This window comes from Anomaloglossus baeobatrachus, chromosome 5 (genome assembly GCF_048569485.1).
Source record: "Anomaloglossus baeobatrachus isolate aAnoBae1 chromosome 5, aAnoBae1.hap1, whole genome shotgun sequence".
Taxonomy (NCBI): Eukaryota; Metazoa; Chordata; class Amphibia; order Anura; family Aromobatidae; genus Anomaloglossus; species Anomaloglossus baeobatrachus.
Window position 1 is genome coordinate 12186040 of NC_134357.1, and position 14826 is coordinate 12200865.

Here is a 14826-nt window from a genome sequence, read left to right on the forward strand (position 1 = left end):
CCGTCATCGTCACTTTTTCGCTACTAGGGTAGCTGAGCTACCGGTTGGAGTCCTTTCAGACCCCGACCCGGTAGATCATCCCTTTAGACACGTTATTCGAGACCATCCAAGGGAAGCTACTCTTCACGCAGGAGTAGTTTTCTTCCCCGCACCGAGTCGGGTTCGGTATGCGAGTCCTCGGCTGTTGGTGGAGGTGATAGCGGCGGTACACTTACCAGTTTTCATCCTTGGCCTTCCAGAGGACCCCACTGAAGAACGGAGATAGGTAGCTTCCGTTTGCCCTGGGGACCCGCCAATCCCTTCTTAGTGGACCAGTCTTCGTAACCGTCCCTTGGGAAGGTCCCCTCTCCGTCTCCTCTGGAGAATAGTATCAACCGTCATCAGTCTCCTATGCTGGGGTACGCTATTCCACCATCCCACAGCACAGTCCCGAGGGACACCCCTAGAGTGTTGTCTCCCCTTCAACATTCCGGAAATCAGATCCATCCGATTAGCCCGGTTACGATTTCTTCACTGGGACGAGGGGACGAGGTTGCCCGGTCAGGTTCCAGTCGGACCATGCCACAGCGGTGGCGTGCTTCATCCACCAGGGAGGCGCTGGGAGTGTCATGACAAAGGAAGAGGTCAAAAAGATCTTGCTCTGGGCCGGATCTCGTCGCTCTCTAATCTCGGCGGTACACATCCCTACCGTGGACGTTTGGACGGCCGTTTTTTCTCGGCAGGAAGGGCCTCGCCTAGGCAAATGGCTCCTCAACAGGGAAATCACCAGCCAGATCGACGAAGGAAGACCTCCAGTCGTGGTCCTATTGGTCTCCCGATCCAGCTTTCTAGTCAACGGCGCATCAAGGGTGCCCCCTTCTCTGCACTAGGTGTCGACGCCCTCGCCCGGCCGTGAGGCCAGTTCAATCTCTCGGGCATCTCCCCACGGCTTCCCATGATCTCGAGGGCTCTCAAGATGGACCAAGGCAGAAGGTGGCTCTGGAGTGGCCCAGGCGAGCATAGTTCACAGAACTCACTCAACTCCTCGCAGATGCCCCGTGGCGCCTTCCAGACCGTCCAGTTCTTCCGTGTCGGGGCCCTCTCTTCCACCAGGACTCAGAAGTCCTAAGTTTGACGGCCTTAGGAGCGGATCCCGGGTACTAGCTCGTACAGGCCGGTTGGCAAGAAGGATGCAGACAATGATGGAGACCGGGAAGCCGGTTCCCTCGAAGATTTATTACCACACGTGTAGAGCTCCTCCGGGGTGTGAGGAGCACATCTTCTCTTCTCTCTCTCTCTCCCTTCCTGCACTGCTGCCATGCTTGCAGTCAGATCTGGATGCGGCTTTCTAGCGCGTCCCTCTAGGGGCCAGGTGTCGACGCGGTCATTTCGGTCTCAGAGACTTATCACTTCTCGTCCCACGATCAAGGTTTTTCACGCAGACAAGCGTCCATCTGGCTCGGCGGCATCACCGTCCACTAGAAACATGAGACCTTAATCTAGCGATGGGTTCACTTCAAGGCTCTCGGTTTGGACCTTTCCGAGTGCTTCCTACTCCCACCTGTTTGGTTAGGTGGGCTCCTCGTGGCCGTCTCTTTTTTTCAAAGGGCATCCGGGTGGACAGCCCTCTCTTGTTGCCTTTTCCCCCCTTTTTTCCAGGTCCTCCAGCAGGGCAAGGGGGGTGCTATGGCCACTACCCTCCTTTTCGGTCCAAGGCAGCCCGCCTTCCTTCCAGATAAGGAGATTGGGTTTTCGGGTTCGGTCCTAGTATCTTCTCTCAGCCTGAAAAGGGCCTAGTTCGTTCCTGAGCTGGTACGAGCCCTCAGTCGTTTATGTCTTCAGGTCCTCACTTTTCGGTTTACACCGACAGTCAGTTCATCCTTTCACCCGGTCCCAGGAGACGCATGCCGGCGCCCAGGGCCAGGATTGCCACATGGATCCATTCCGTCATATGTGAAGCCTATCGCGTGGAAGACGGACCTACGCCGCATTCTACCGTCCAAGGGGAGCCTCTTGGATGTTTGGACTTCAGACGTTGACCGACCATGTCCGCCGGGCTACCACCTGGTCTAGTCGGCATACCTTTACTAGTTCCTATCAGGTTCACACCCAAGCTTTGGCAGAGGCCAGTCTTGCCGTTATCTTTGTGGGCGGCAGTAGCACACCTGTAACAAGGTAGGTGTTTGTACGTCTGGGTCAAGCCCGACAGGAGGAAGCGGTTTCCTACCGATCTCCGGTGATGGTTCTCTTCCCACCCAGGGACTGCTTTTGGACGTCCCATGGTCCTGTGTCCCCCAATGAAACGATGGAGAAAGAAAGATTTTTGTGTACTCACCGTAAAATCTCTTTCTCTGAGTCTTCATTGGGGGACACAGCACCCACCCTGCTTGTGTTTTTTGGTTACATAATTACCTGCCTGTTGCCTCAGTGGCCATATTCCCAGGCCATTGGTCGCACGACTATTTGGTTATAGTTTTTACCTTGTCTTATCTAGGGTTGTTTGGTTCTCCTCCTACTGCTTGTGCACTAAACTGATTGAGTCCGCCTCCGGCTCGGGGTGTATACTGCTGGGGAGGAGCTAACTTTTTCTGTCTACTTAGTGTCAGCCTCCTAGTGACAGCAGCATAACCCATGGTCCTGTGTCCCATGGTCCTGTGTCCCCCAATGAAGACTCAGAGAAAGAGATTTTACGGTGAGTACACAAAAATCTTTCTTTCTCTTTTCCTTCACCAAATTTGGGGGTGCGTCTTATAATCAGGTGCGTCTTATAAAGCGAAAAATACGGTAATTTGTTTTCGTGGGACATCAATTTAAGGGCAAAATTTAAGAAGATTTTGCTCAAAAATTCATCTACCCATGTGCGCTATTTTGAAGAATTTGGTGCAAAAAACAATAAAATGTGACAATCTAGTTTACATCTAGAAAATGAACGGACTCATAGGCCTAGTATTGAGCTGTACCCTGATCTGTGTGCAGTGAGGTCCAGAGCGCGCGCGAGCAGCCTCAGGCGGTCCAGAGCGCGCGCGAGCAGCCTCAGGCGGTCTCAGGACCCGGACCATCAGCAGTATGTGCCCAGTCCCAGGACCCAGACTCCCAGCAGCATTCGACCAGTCTCATGAGGTCTCAGGACCCGGAACCCCAGCAAGATGTGAGCAGTCTCAGGGGGCCTAAGTGGATGGACCTGCAGCAGCTGGTGTGCAGTTTCATGGGGTCTCAGGACCCAGACCCCCAGCAGCATGTGACCAGTCTCATGACCTACACCCTTTAGTAGGATGTGAGCAGTCTCAGGGAGCCTCAGTACCTGGACCCCCAGCAGTACATGAGCAGTTACATGGGGTCTCATGCTGCTGGGGGTCTGGATCCTAAGACCAGTCTCAGGACCCCGACCCCAACAGCATGTGAGCAGTCTCTGGGTCCGGACCCCCAGCGGCATGTGAGCAGTCTGGGGACATCTCATCAGGTATGTGAGCAGGACCAGGTCAGGACCAGCCTCAGAATGTAAACATAAATGTTCCTATTCACTGGACACTGATTTTGGGCATAGTAAATAGTTGATCCCCAAAAGCATACTAAAAACTGGATCACTGTTCACAAACTGATTTGTCATGGTCGACTTCTTTCACAGTCAGCAGAATTTACAGCTAAGGCTAAGTTCACACTTCAGTTGTTTTGCATCAGTCACAATCTGTAGCCTTGAGGAATTACGGTATCCTGCAAAATATTTTGCAGGAATCCTGTTTTCCCCCATAGGCTTCTATTAGTGACGGATAGTGACTGATGATGCTGTGTTGCATCCAAGCAAAAAGTGCTTTGCTTTTAGTTACCCGATATTTACCCTGGATACAGTGTGCAAGGAGGCCGACACTTCACCACTCGGCTCCGCCCCCTCCCGCACTCCGCATGTGTACACACACACACACACACACACACACACACACACTCACACACACTCACCTGTCCCCATCCATGCAGACCGCGGACTGACGTCCTCAGCTCCGCCCCCCGAGCTCCGCGCCCAGCATACAACGGAGTCCGACAAAGAAATTCTTTTCTTTGTCACCGTTGTCATCCGTTGTACAACGCATCAGTCACATGCGTCAAGCAACGCATGTGACTGATGCAAAACAACTGAAGTGTGAACTTAGCCTTATACCACCATGCATGTGCCTTTTAGACTCAGTTCCTACCAACTTAAGGGTTCATGTAAAAATCTTTAAAAATTTGGCAACAATTATGCTCAGAGACGTGATTGATGTTCCGGCCAAGCCCTCTCTGAATCCCCAATGAAAGCTAAATCCAGCACCTCTGCGGTAACAGACAAGATTTCAGAAAGGCCCTGCGCGGCTCACATAGGGAGAACCAGTAAGCAGAGGCATACAGGCGAGATATCAATGTGCACGTCTGTAGTACGGTCCATTGCTGCACATGGGCTCAGAGAGGATGTGTGGGGGAATCGGCTGGGACGTCAATCACACCTCTGTGAACATGAGAAGACTATACATCACTGAAAAAATAAACTTTTGGAGAAATTCCAGTACTTAGAATTAATGGTGTCACAATATTAAAAATAGTGATCTGTGCTAAAATGCAGAGAAGTTTACATGAGCCCCTGGAATGATCGGAATCAATGCAGAATTGTTATTAATCCTGCCGACAGGTGAGGAACGTCTCATGGATGTAATCACAGTTACATGGCATCGGCATGATAAAAGGTTCTTCCCTATTAGTAAGGATTAGAAACCCATGAAGCCCAAACCGCAATACTGAACAGACCTTTCTTTGGAAGTCCACGCCCTTTCCCAGTCCTGGATTTTCTATCCATGAGCTTTGTCTTTGGACTAGTAGGCTGTAACCCTCGCCCATTTTCTCCATTGTCACTGACGGAGTCTCCTCTTCCGGAGTCCCGGGAGGAATTCTTGCGGAGTCTTCTCTTGGCTTTGGCATTAACTCTGGCCTCAATTATTGTAGATACTGGCCCGTTTCCATTCACTTCATTCCTAATTTGCTCTGTTCCACTCTGTTCTACATCCCCATAAAACAGGGAGTCATTATCTGCGAGATAAAAAAAAAAAATAAATAAAATAATAATAATAATAATAACAACTAAGGGAATTAATTCTGCAATCAAGAACATATGCATGATCAGGACAAATTAGGATCCTCTGGCAGGCAAGCATTGAAATCATTGATGGTTACCTCCAAGGAAACACACGCAGTCATCATTGATTTACACCAAAAGGAGCTTTACAGGTAAGGACATTGCAGCTTGTAAGATTTCCCCTAAAACAATAATTTATTAGATCTTCATGAACCTCATAGAGTAGTTCAATTGCTCTGAAGGCTTCAGGGCGCCCAAGAAAGTTCAGCAAATGCCAGGACGTCTCCTAAAGAGTAAAGATGAGCGAACCTGAAGTTTGGTGTTCATACCAAACACAGGCTTTACCAAGAAAACAGTTTGGATTCGGAGTTCGGGTGCTTTACATATGAGCTTGGGTATGGCTCGGTGCCCAATTAGTGACTGCAATTGGGTTTCAGGTCTTTATCTAAAGTCCAGATGAAGCTGCCGAGCCGAACGTCAACAGGTCCGCTCATCTCTACTAAAGAGGACTCAGCTATAGGATCGGTTCAACATAAGTGCAGAGCTTGCTCAGGTATGGCAGCAGGCAGGCATCAGTGCATCTGCACACACAGGGAGGCCAAGACTTTTTGAGGCTGCTTTTGTGATATGAAGGACAGCAAAAAAAAAAAAAAAAAATCCTCTTCTTGCCAAGAACAATTGACGTTCTGCAAAAAGAACAGGAATGGGATGGGAGAGAACAGGGGAAAAGTAATTTTCCGTGGAGAAGCCCCTTCAGACTGTTTAGAGCATCTGGAAGAATGAGTGTTCGGAGAAGAAAAGTTGAGCGCTACCATGAGTCCGGTGCCTGCCAGCAGTAAAGTCTCCTGAAAGCATTCATGTGTGGGGGCTTCTCATCCAGGAAATGGGGATCACCGATAATTTTGCCTAAGAACACCAGCCATGAATAAAAATGGAGACCTAAACCTCCTCCAAGAGCAACTTCTAACAATTCAGGAGCAATTTGGTGATGAACAATGATTTTTCCAGCCAGCATGATGGAGACCAGGTCACAAGGTAAAAGTGATAACTAAATGGCTCAGTGAACAAAACATTGACAATTTGGGTCCTTGGCCAGGAAACTCCCCATATCTTAATCCTATTGAGAACCAGTGGTCAATCCATATAATGTGGGTGGTCAAAAAAATAAAAATTTGCGACAAAAATCAAAGCACTGATTGGACATGAATGAGCTGCCCTCAGTCAGGATTGGTCCCAAAAGCAGATATCCAGCTGCTGGGGTGAAGGACAGAAGTCTGCAGAAATAAGAGTCAGCGATGAAGATACTGAGGTTTTTATAGAAATTTCATGCATTTGTCATTACCAACTTCAAATATGAAGGGGCTTCCAAAAACACCAGATTCCAGCAGCAAGAGGCCTAATTAAACCGTGCACCTTCCCCCTCAATGGGGGAATTCACTTTCTAGGGACCAGCCGCATTGTAAAATACTTGCTGTTGCCCTATAAAAAAATCCTAGAAGTACCCCCACCCAGCGACATGTGTGGTGGTAATTAGTTGCACCAGCATCTGAGGTGCCTCGAATATATTTAATCATCACTGTCCCCATTGGGACTCACAATCTTAGGCTACATGCGCACGCTGCATCTTTTTGTGTTCACAAACTGCAGCCAAAACTGCAGCCAAAACTGCAGCCAAAACTGCAGCCAAAAATGCACCTTGTCAGAGAGAGCCTGGAAATGTCACAAAAAACGCATGTAATTTTAGGTGTGTTTTCGGTGCGTTTTTGGTGCGTTTTTAACACCCTGCGTTTTTGCTGCGTTTTTGTGACAAATGTTGACAAAAACGCAGGAAGAATGAACATGCTGCATTTTATTGGTCACAAACCTTTGACAAATAAAACGCTGACAAACTGCAACGTGCGCATGACAAATCTGGCTTCTCATAGACTTTGCTGGGAAGTCAAATGTCAGAAAGTTCTGACAACAAAACTGCAGCCAAAAAAAAACAAACAAAAAAGCAGGAAAAAAAGCAGCGTGCGCATGTAGCCTTAAGTTCCCTGTTTTTGGAGTCTGGGAGGAAACCCGAGAACCCGGAGGAAAGGCACACAGACACTGGGCGAACATACAAATTCCTTACAGATTTTGTCCTTGGTGGGATTTAAACCCAAGAACCAAGTGCTGCGAGACTGCAGTGCTAACCACTGAGCCACCGCGCTGCCAGCACGAGTCTTTTTACACAACTCTAGTCCCGAGTGTTTGCAAATTTACATTAGTGGTGAGACACTTATACATTAATACCTCTTTATTCTTTATCCTCAACCCCCCACGTTACTGCCGCTGTGATGTTCACGATCTACACTCGGCAATAAGTTTATCACAGGTGAGCACAAGTTACAAATACGGGACGGGCTCACACAATCTGTCATGCCAACAAGCTGCGAGGTTTCCCAGCATACACTCCAAGGAACATAGATTAGAGAAATCAGAAAGTTACACAATGTTACATGTAAATAACAAACTGCAAGCGTTGTGCAATCAGACTAGTCGGTTGTAAACCGCACATTAGAGGAGGAGGGGGGAGAAGAACTGCAGAGGTAAGGAGGAGACAGATAAGTGCAAAACCAGCAGGAACTGGAAAACCGCCACAGAAAGAGCAGCGAGGAGCGGGTGTAAAGGACAAAGTGAACGATCAAGAGCAAGTGTTGAAAGACCACACCCCAATATGCACAAACACAGCGCCACCCCCCCAACCGCGCACAACGAGCACAGAGACTGGCACAAAAAGAGCACTGAGATCTACCACCTGAATAAACAAACACATTTGGCCATAAGGACCTCTATGATCTCTGCTCATATTATGCGCGGTCCTCATTGGAATCATAGTTCTGCTACCAACGGACACAACATAATTGGTAATTGTTCAAAACGTTTCGATCAAGTATTCTTGTGCAATCGGCTGAACCCTTTACAACTGCGGCTACCTTTCATTTCTGCATCCTTCATGTTTCCTCCTCTTCACACAAATTTTTTATTATTTTTTTCCCGTCTGCAGAGATGAATGAGGGCTCACATTTTTTTTCCATGACATGTTGTAGTTTTCAACACCATTCACTATAATCAGATTATGTACTGGCAAAAAATTTCCACATGGGGTGGAAAAAAAAAAAAAAAAATGTATTCCACCATTGTTTATTGGGTTTTGTTTTTACAACATTTATTGTGCGAATGACCTGAAAACTTGACTCTCCATGTCGATATCATAAGCAGCGATACGGAAACAGAACAGTTTTGTTCTTTAATGTGGTGGAAAAAATAAATGAAATAAACATAATATATAATTTTATATATGCACTGAACAAAAATATAAATGCAACACTTGTTTCTGCTCCCGTTTTTCATCAGCTGAAATCAAAGATCGCTCAAATATTGTTCACAAATTTGTGTAAAATCTGTGTTAGGCTCTTTCACACGTCCGTGAAAAAACAATGTGGATAAAAGAAATCCGTGTTTAATGCTGCGCTAGAAACCACATGAATCCAGGAGCATGTGATGAAACACGGACGTGTAAAAGGTGTGTATGGCCCTTCGTGTGCCGTGATTCTGGCACGAGTGTTCTCAGTGTGCCATCAGTGATAACACACGGAGAACACAAACTTTATGCTCACCTGTCCCTGGCGCTGCGGTCCGTGCTGCTGATGTCTTCCCCTCTGGGTCCCCGACCCTGCTGACTCCCCGCTGCTGCAGCTTCAGTGCAGTGAATATGTGATGAGCATAATGAGCAGGGGTCGGAAGCAAGTGACAGCAGGGCCGAAGACCGCAGCGCTGAAGAAGGAGAGTGTAGAAATTCATTTTATTTCACATACACATGAATTTCTCCGGTACGAGTCACAATGATGTCACACGAATCACATCCGTGCGGTCTGTGTGACACCCGTGCTGCCGGAGAAAAACGGACATGTCTACGTGTGGAGCACACAGACACACTTATGATACACACCACAGTCTGTGAGAAAACACGCCGGTGTGTGCAGACCTATTTTATTTAATGGGTCTACGTGTATCAGTGTCTCCAGTATGTGTGAAAACGGACGCCACCTGTACCGGAGACACGGATGTGTGAAGGGGGCCTTAGGCTAGTTTCACACTTGCGCTATTTTGACGCAAACGGAATCCGTCACTAATGTAGTACAGTTCATTTATTTACAGTGGAAGCGCGTTACTATGGCGCGTGTGTGTGTCATGCAGTACCCGCTTGTGTCCACACGATGTTGCGCTTCCACTGTAAATAAATGAACTGTACTACATTAGTGACGGATTCCGTTTGCGTCAAAATAGCGCAAGTGTGAGTGAGCCCTTAGTGAGTGGAGATAATCCATCCACTGTACAGGTGTGGCATATCAAGATGCTGATTAGACTGCATGATTATTGCACAGGTGTGCCTTAGACAAGCCACAATGGTGGATGTATTATCTCAGAAAGAGAGAAGTGATCACTAACACAGACTTTAGGCTGGAGTCACTTATGACTCACGCGAGTGCAATGTGAGAAAATATTGCATTGCACTTGGCCTCATTTAAGACAATGCTGCAGCTCAGATCTGTGCATTTTTTCCTCAGCCCTAAACGGACTGAGGGGGGGGGAGGGAGAGAGGGGGAGAAAAAAAAAAAAAAAAAAAAAAAAAAAATCGCAGCATAGATTGTCTGCGAGAGCCATGTCACTCACACCCATACAAGTCTATGGGTGTGAGAAAAACAGACTGCACTGGTATGTCATTCAAGTGCAGTGCGATATATGCACAGGCTGACAATGGAGGAGATAGAGAGATTGACCCCTCCCTCTCTTCCGCAGCAGCCGCCCTCTCCTCCGCAGCTGTGACCCGATCGCAAGATCAGGTCACAGTCACATGACACTTGGCTCATGCTCACTGCAGAGCCTGAGCGGAGGGTCATTAGCATATCGAAGCAATACGCAAGTGTGACCCCAGCCGTATGCGGGCTTCACACGAGACGATCTATTGTGCGATTGCACGAGTGATCGTGCCCGCCCCCGTCGTTTGTGCGTCACGGGCAATTAGTTGCCGGTGGCGCATAATTTTATTATTATTATTATAGCGCCATTTATTCCATGGCGCTTTACAAGTGAAAGAGGGTATACGTACAACAATCAAGGTATACGTACAACAATCACGCACAATGTCGTTTATCCCCGTCACACGCACTTACTTCTCGAGCGACGTCGCTGTGGGCGGTGAACATCCACTTCCTGAAGGGGGAGGGACGTTCGGCGTCACAACGACGTCACACGGCAGCCGGCCAATAGAAGCGGAGGGGCGGAGATGAGCGGGATGAAACATCCCGCCCACCTCCTTCCTTCCGCATTGCCCGCGGGACGCAGGTAAGCTGAGTTCGTCGTTCCTGAGGTGTCACACAGAGTGATGTGTGCTGCCTCGGGAACGATGAACAACCGGCGCGCAGAAGAAGGAACGATTATTTGAAACCGAGCGACGTGTCAACGATGAACGAGAAGGTGAGTATTTCTGCTTGTTCACCGTCGCACGGCTGTCACACGCTACGATATTATCAGACAATGCCGGATGTGCGTCACTATCGACGTGACCCCAACGACATATCGCCCGATATATTTTACCGTGTGACGCCCACAAAAGACAAATTTGTGAACAATATGTAAGACAAAAAAGGCCTTTTGTGCACATAGAAAAAAAAAGTCTTATATTTTTTACTTCATCTCATGAAAACTGGAAGAAAGAAAAACAAAGAAGCGCTGAGTTTATATTTTTGTTTGGTGTATAGATATTGGGGGGCAAAGTTTGTTTTTTCCATTCTCCGAGATCTGTAACTTTTTATTTTTCGATGTATCCGTGCAGGGGTTTGTTTTTGCATGGAGAGATGACGTTTTATCAGTGCTACTTTGGGGTACACCAACATGACAATCCTAGCGAGTTCAGCAGGATCTCAGCTGCTATGGCAACCCATTGGCACCCCATGTTCACAGGTGGCAATGGGCGCAGGCCATGCTTGGTCCTAGCTCCTCAGCCCGCTCCGTACACCTGCACCCGACAGACACCTTATGGATTATTGCCAGCTTGAGTGGTCGTCATATACATAGTTGCAGGCACGTTGCCTACTGGCTTCTCTTCCACTTCTTTTAATAGAATATTGAGAAAATAAAAATTGCTAGTCAGGCCTCGACCATAGCTAAGCCAACTCCATACTTGAGGCCACGTGGCGACCACTTGTGATGGGAATATTCCACATGCTCAGGATCTGGAAATCTGCAATCTCACAGGAGGACTGCAGAAATCTAGGTTTAGTCTGGAAAACCACTTGATACTCACCCCCCTGCCGCTCTGCTCTTTGTTAATATGTCTGCAGTAAAGAAGTCACAGCACTATCACATGACTCCTACAGCCAATCACCGGATTCAATGCTGATGTAGACAGCACCAGACCTCTGAGCTCAGTGATTGGCTGCAGTGGTCACATGATGTCGACATGACTGCCACAGCCAGCAGTGAAGAGCTGGAGCGGCAGGAGGCACAACTGGTGTTTACATACAGGAAGCATCAGGATAAATAAATAATACTAAGGCTGCTTTCACACATCCGGCTTGAGCAGTGCGACTCAATCCGGCTGTGCAAGCTATGCAACGGATGCGGTGAAAACACCGCATCCTTTGCATAAGCTTTTCCCATGCGGCCCGTCCGTTTTTTGCCGCTTGCGGCATGCTAGTGAGCATGCGCAGTGGCAAAAAACGCATGCGGCAGCCGGATGCGGTTTTTGCCGCATCCGGCCGCCATAGGCATGCATTGAAAAATGCGCCGCATCGGCTGAATGCGGCGCGATGCGGTTTCTTTTGCCGCACGAAAAAAACGTGCCAGGCAACGTTCCATCCGGCCGCCGCATCGGCTAAATCTGCCGCATGCGGCAAAAACCGGATGGAACGCAAGGCCATGCGGCACAATGTGGCACTAATTAAAGTCTATGCAGAAAACGCAACCGGCAGCAAAAAAAAAACGGTTGCGATTTTCCTGCAAAGTGCCGGATTGTGCCGCATTGCAGAAACCGGAGGTGTGAAAGCAGCCTAATGTACAATCTCTATAAGGTCATTTTTCTGGTCCTGGAGAATCTAGATATACGTTGACATCCAGCTGTCATAGCTAATGGATTAATTTCAGATCTGTTACATCGTAGGATGTTACACGTTTCAATATATTCCCAATTCTCTGATCTCAGGAGTCATAGCCGCAAGCACTGCGAGGTATAAAGCTCATTTACGGTCATATAATGGTACATGGAGATCCATAGAGACAGTCCCAATTCTGTGTTTTCCTTTCACCAAGATTGGGACTCAGGGACTTTATTCAAGCACATGACATCCTGTGCAATAAATAGGTGGTAAAACATACAACTGACCCTTATTACTTTAACTGGACTTAATGAGCCAACACTCACCACACGTAATGATCAATGAGGCTTTCATGAGCAGCGGGAGATTTGTGCCGGGAAACACTTACCTACTAGATTAGCATTTATTTCACTTTGTTGCTCTACCTCCATCGTTACTTGTCCACAGCAATCGGTCACCCTGGACAGAAAAAATATAGGAATGAATTAATAGAATAAGGAACAGAATACTAAAGTAGAGATGGGTCTCCCTGGGGAGTTTTTGACGTTCTATGCAGAAATCTTGCTACAGCCGGAGTCACACTAACGTATGACTCACATGAGTGCAAAGCGAGAAAATCTGGCTCTACACTCGGTGCTATGTTATGTAATGAGGCAGCTCAGACCTGTAAGGTTTTACGCTGCACTAAGCAGACTGAGAGAAAAAATAGCAGCATGATGCGATTGTCAGCGAGTCCTGCATCACTCACCCATGCAAGTCTATGGGTACATGTAAACTATCAGACTGCACTCTGATGACATGAGAGTGCAGTGCGATATATGCAGAGACAGGCAAAGCAGAAGATGGAGAGTGTCATTAGCAGATCCCAGTGGATACATACACTAGTGTGACTCCAGCCTTCCATACAGGTTTACAGTTTTTCAGAAAGCTACCGCTATAGGACATTTACCAGGCTCTATGTAAGGGGCGATCATAGTGTGGTTATGAAAAACCCAACAGGCCAGATCCATACAGATCAACTTCCTTATTAAATATAGATATACAGCAATTGGTAATATTAAAATTTAACTTTTAATTCTATTTCTTAAAAAGACTCAAAGTCTATAAAAATTATCACCCGTGAATCAGTGACCACACAGAAAAACGGACACAAGCAGGTAGAAGATAGGTCAAATATCCAATACCCTCATAATCAAGGGTTAATGTATTTGCATGAATATACCCAGTCTTTTTACCTCAGGTTGCTTTTTATCATCTAGCATGAGCAGGGTCTCATATCTCACCCAACTGCTCCGACAGAAGAAAATATTACCTTAGTAGGGCATGATATATATTATCAATTCAGCCCAATGAAACAGCCAAAGTATGCTCAAAAGCCCTCCTTATTCTCTTCCCAACGCGTTTCCTCTTATCGATTCATCAGGGGAATTTACCATTTGGAGGCATTTGGAGGCTGCAGTATGTAAAAGGTATAGTAAGCTAGTGACCAATAAAAACGGTACTCAAGCAAAGAAAAAGACACCACTGTTAAAGTCCCCATAAGCGATATTACCTTATCAGAAGAGCATGTAGTCTAAAACATCCTAGATGTGTGGTTCCATACACACCAGGTCTAGGGGCCGCGCTTCTTATTATGTCCACATGAACTATTAGGCCGCCGGCATTTTTATCCGGTCTCAAATGGCCTCGTTTTGAAAATCGCGCCCCATGTGACCCTGGTCACATGACCATCGTGTCATAATATCGCGTCACTTGGCCCGACATGTGACCATCGTGTCATGAGGCCCCATCACATGTTCAGGCCAGTTCCTGGCCAGATGCATGCTGGGCCAAGGTCACGTACGTCACGGTCACATGATCGCCACTTGGCCCTGCCTCCAAGCCCAGCTTACCACAAACGGCATACGGGCCAATAGCGTACGGAGAGGGCCGCGGTCATGTGATCTCCGTTCCGACCACGCCCCCAACCATTCATTCACAAACAATAAGGGATATCTTTGGAGATATACTCAAACAAACAGCGGTTAGGCTTATTCCCTAAGGGGGATATAGTATATGGAGTATACATCAGTTTTTTAATACGATTTTACTATATATCAATTCATAGCCATAAATCCTTTGTCATGTACATCCCATATAAGGAATTCAAGTGCCAAGAAAGGGGGTTTTATATTTAAGTAGAGTCTCCTTCTTTACTTGGATTAGGTGATGTTAATAAGGACGGACCCCGTCCAAAAGATAACTGATCCAATCAATGGATTCAGGACATAAAATGATATTTTTTGGCAGGTTCCTAAAAACCACAGGACAAGAAATTACAATTAGGAAAAGAGATTTTGGTATATATGCATCTTCAAGATTGATACAAGGTATTTTAGTTACCGGAGCAGCATTGGTCAAGCCCCCAGAAAAACACAAGAAAGAGGGGGGATAAAAAAATATAAAGCAAGATGACCCTAGATAGCAGCTGTCATCTGAGATCTACCTAACTGCGGAGGTCGGCGCCCTATCCGTCACGTCATGGCGCCCCCGCTCTACGGTGGCTCGCCCTATCTAGCCCTATACTGTCCCTTCACAAAAAACAACTAAAAGTAAGAATTTCATTTAATCCCATAGGGACCTGGG

The 14826-nt window shown here is 47.2% G+C and overlaps 1 protein-coding gene across 2 annotated transcripts in view; it reads right to left on the minus strand.

Annotated features, from left to right (window-relative positions):
• PDCD4 (programmed cell death 4) overlaps nucleotides 1-14826 on the minus strand; it is a 102431-nt gene that overhangs the window by 52806 nt on the left and 34799 nt on the right. Inside the window, exons 1-3 of one of the 2 annotated variants that reach the window (XM_075348225.1) lie at nucleotides 13514-13614; nucleotides 12590-12660; nucleotides 4753-5031 (exon numbers count right to left, since the gene is read on the minus strand). In XM_075348225.1, coding sequence (XP_075204340.1) covers nucleotides 4753-5031; nucleotides 12590-12632 — 322 coding nt within the window. In that variant the 5' untranslated portion in view covers nucleotides 12633-12660; nucleotides 13514-13614. Of the gene's footprint in view, nucleotides 1-4752; nucleotides 5032-12589; nucleotides 12661-13513; nucleotides 13615-14826 lie in introns of those variants that run through there. The other variant, XM_075348224.1, reaches the window with a different exon arrangement.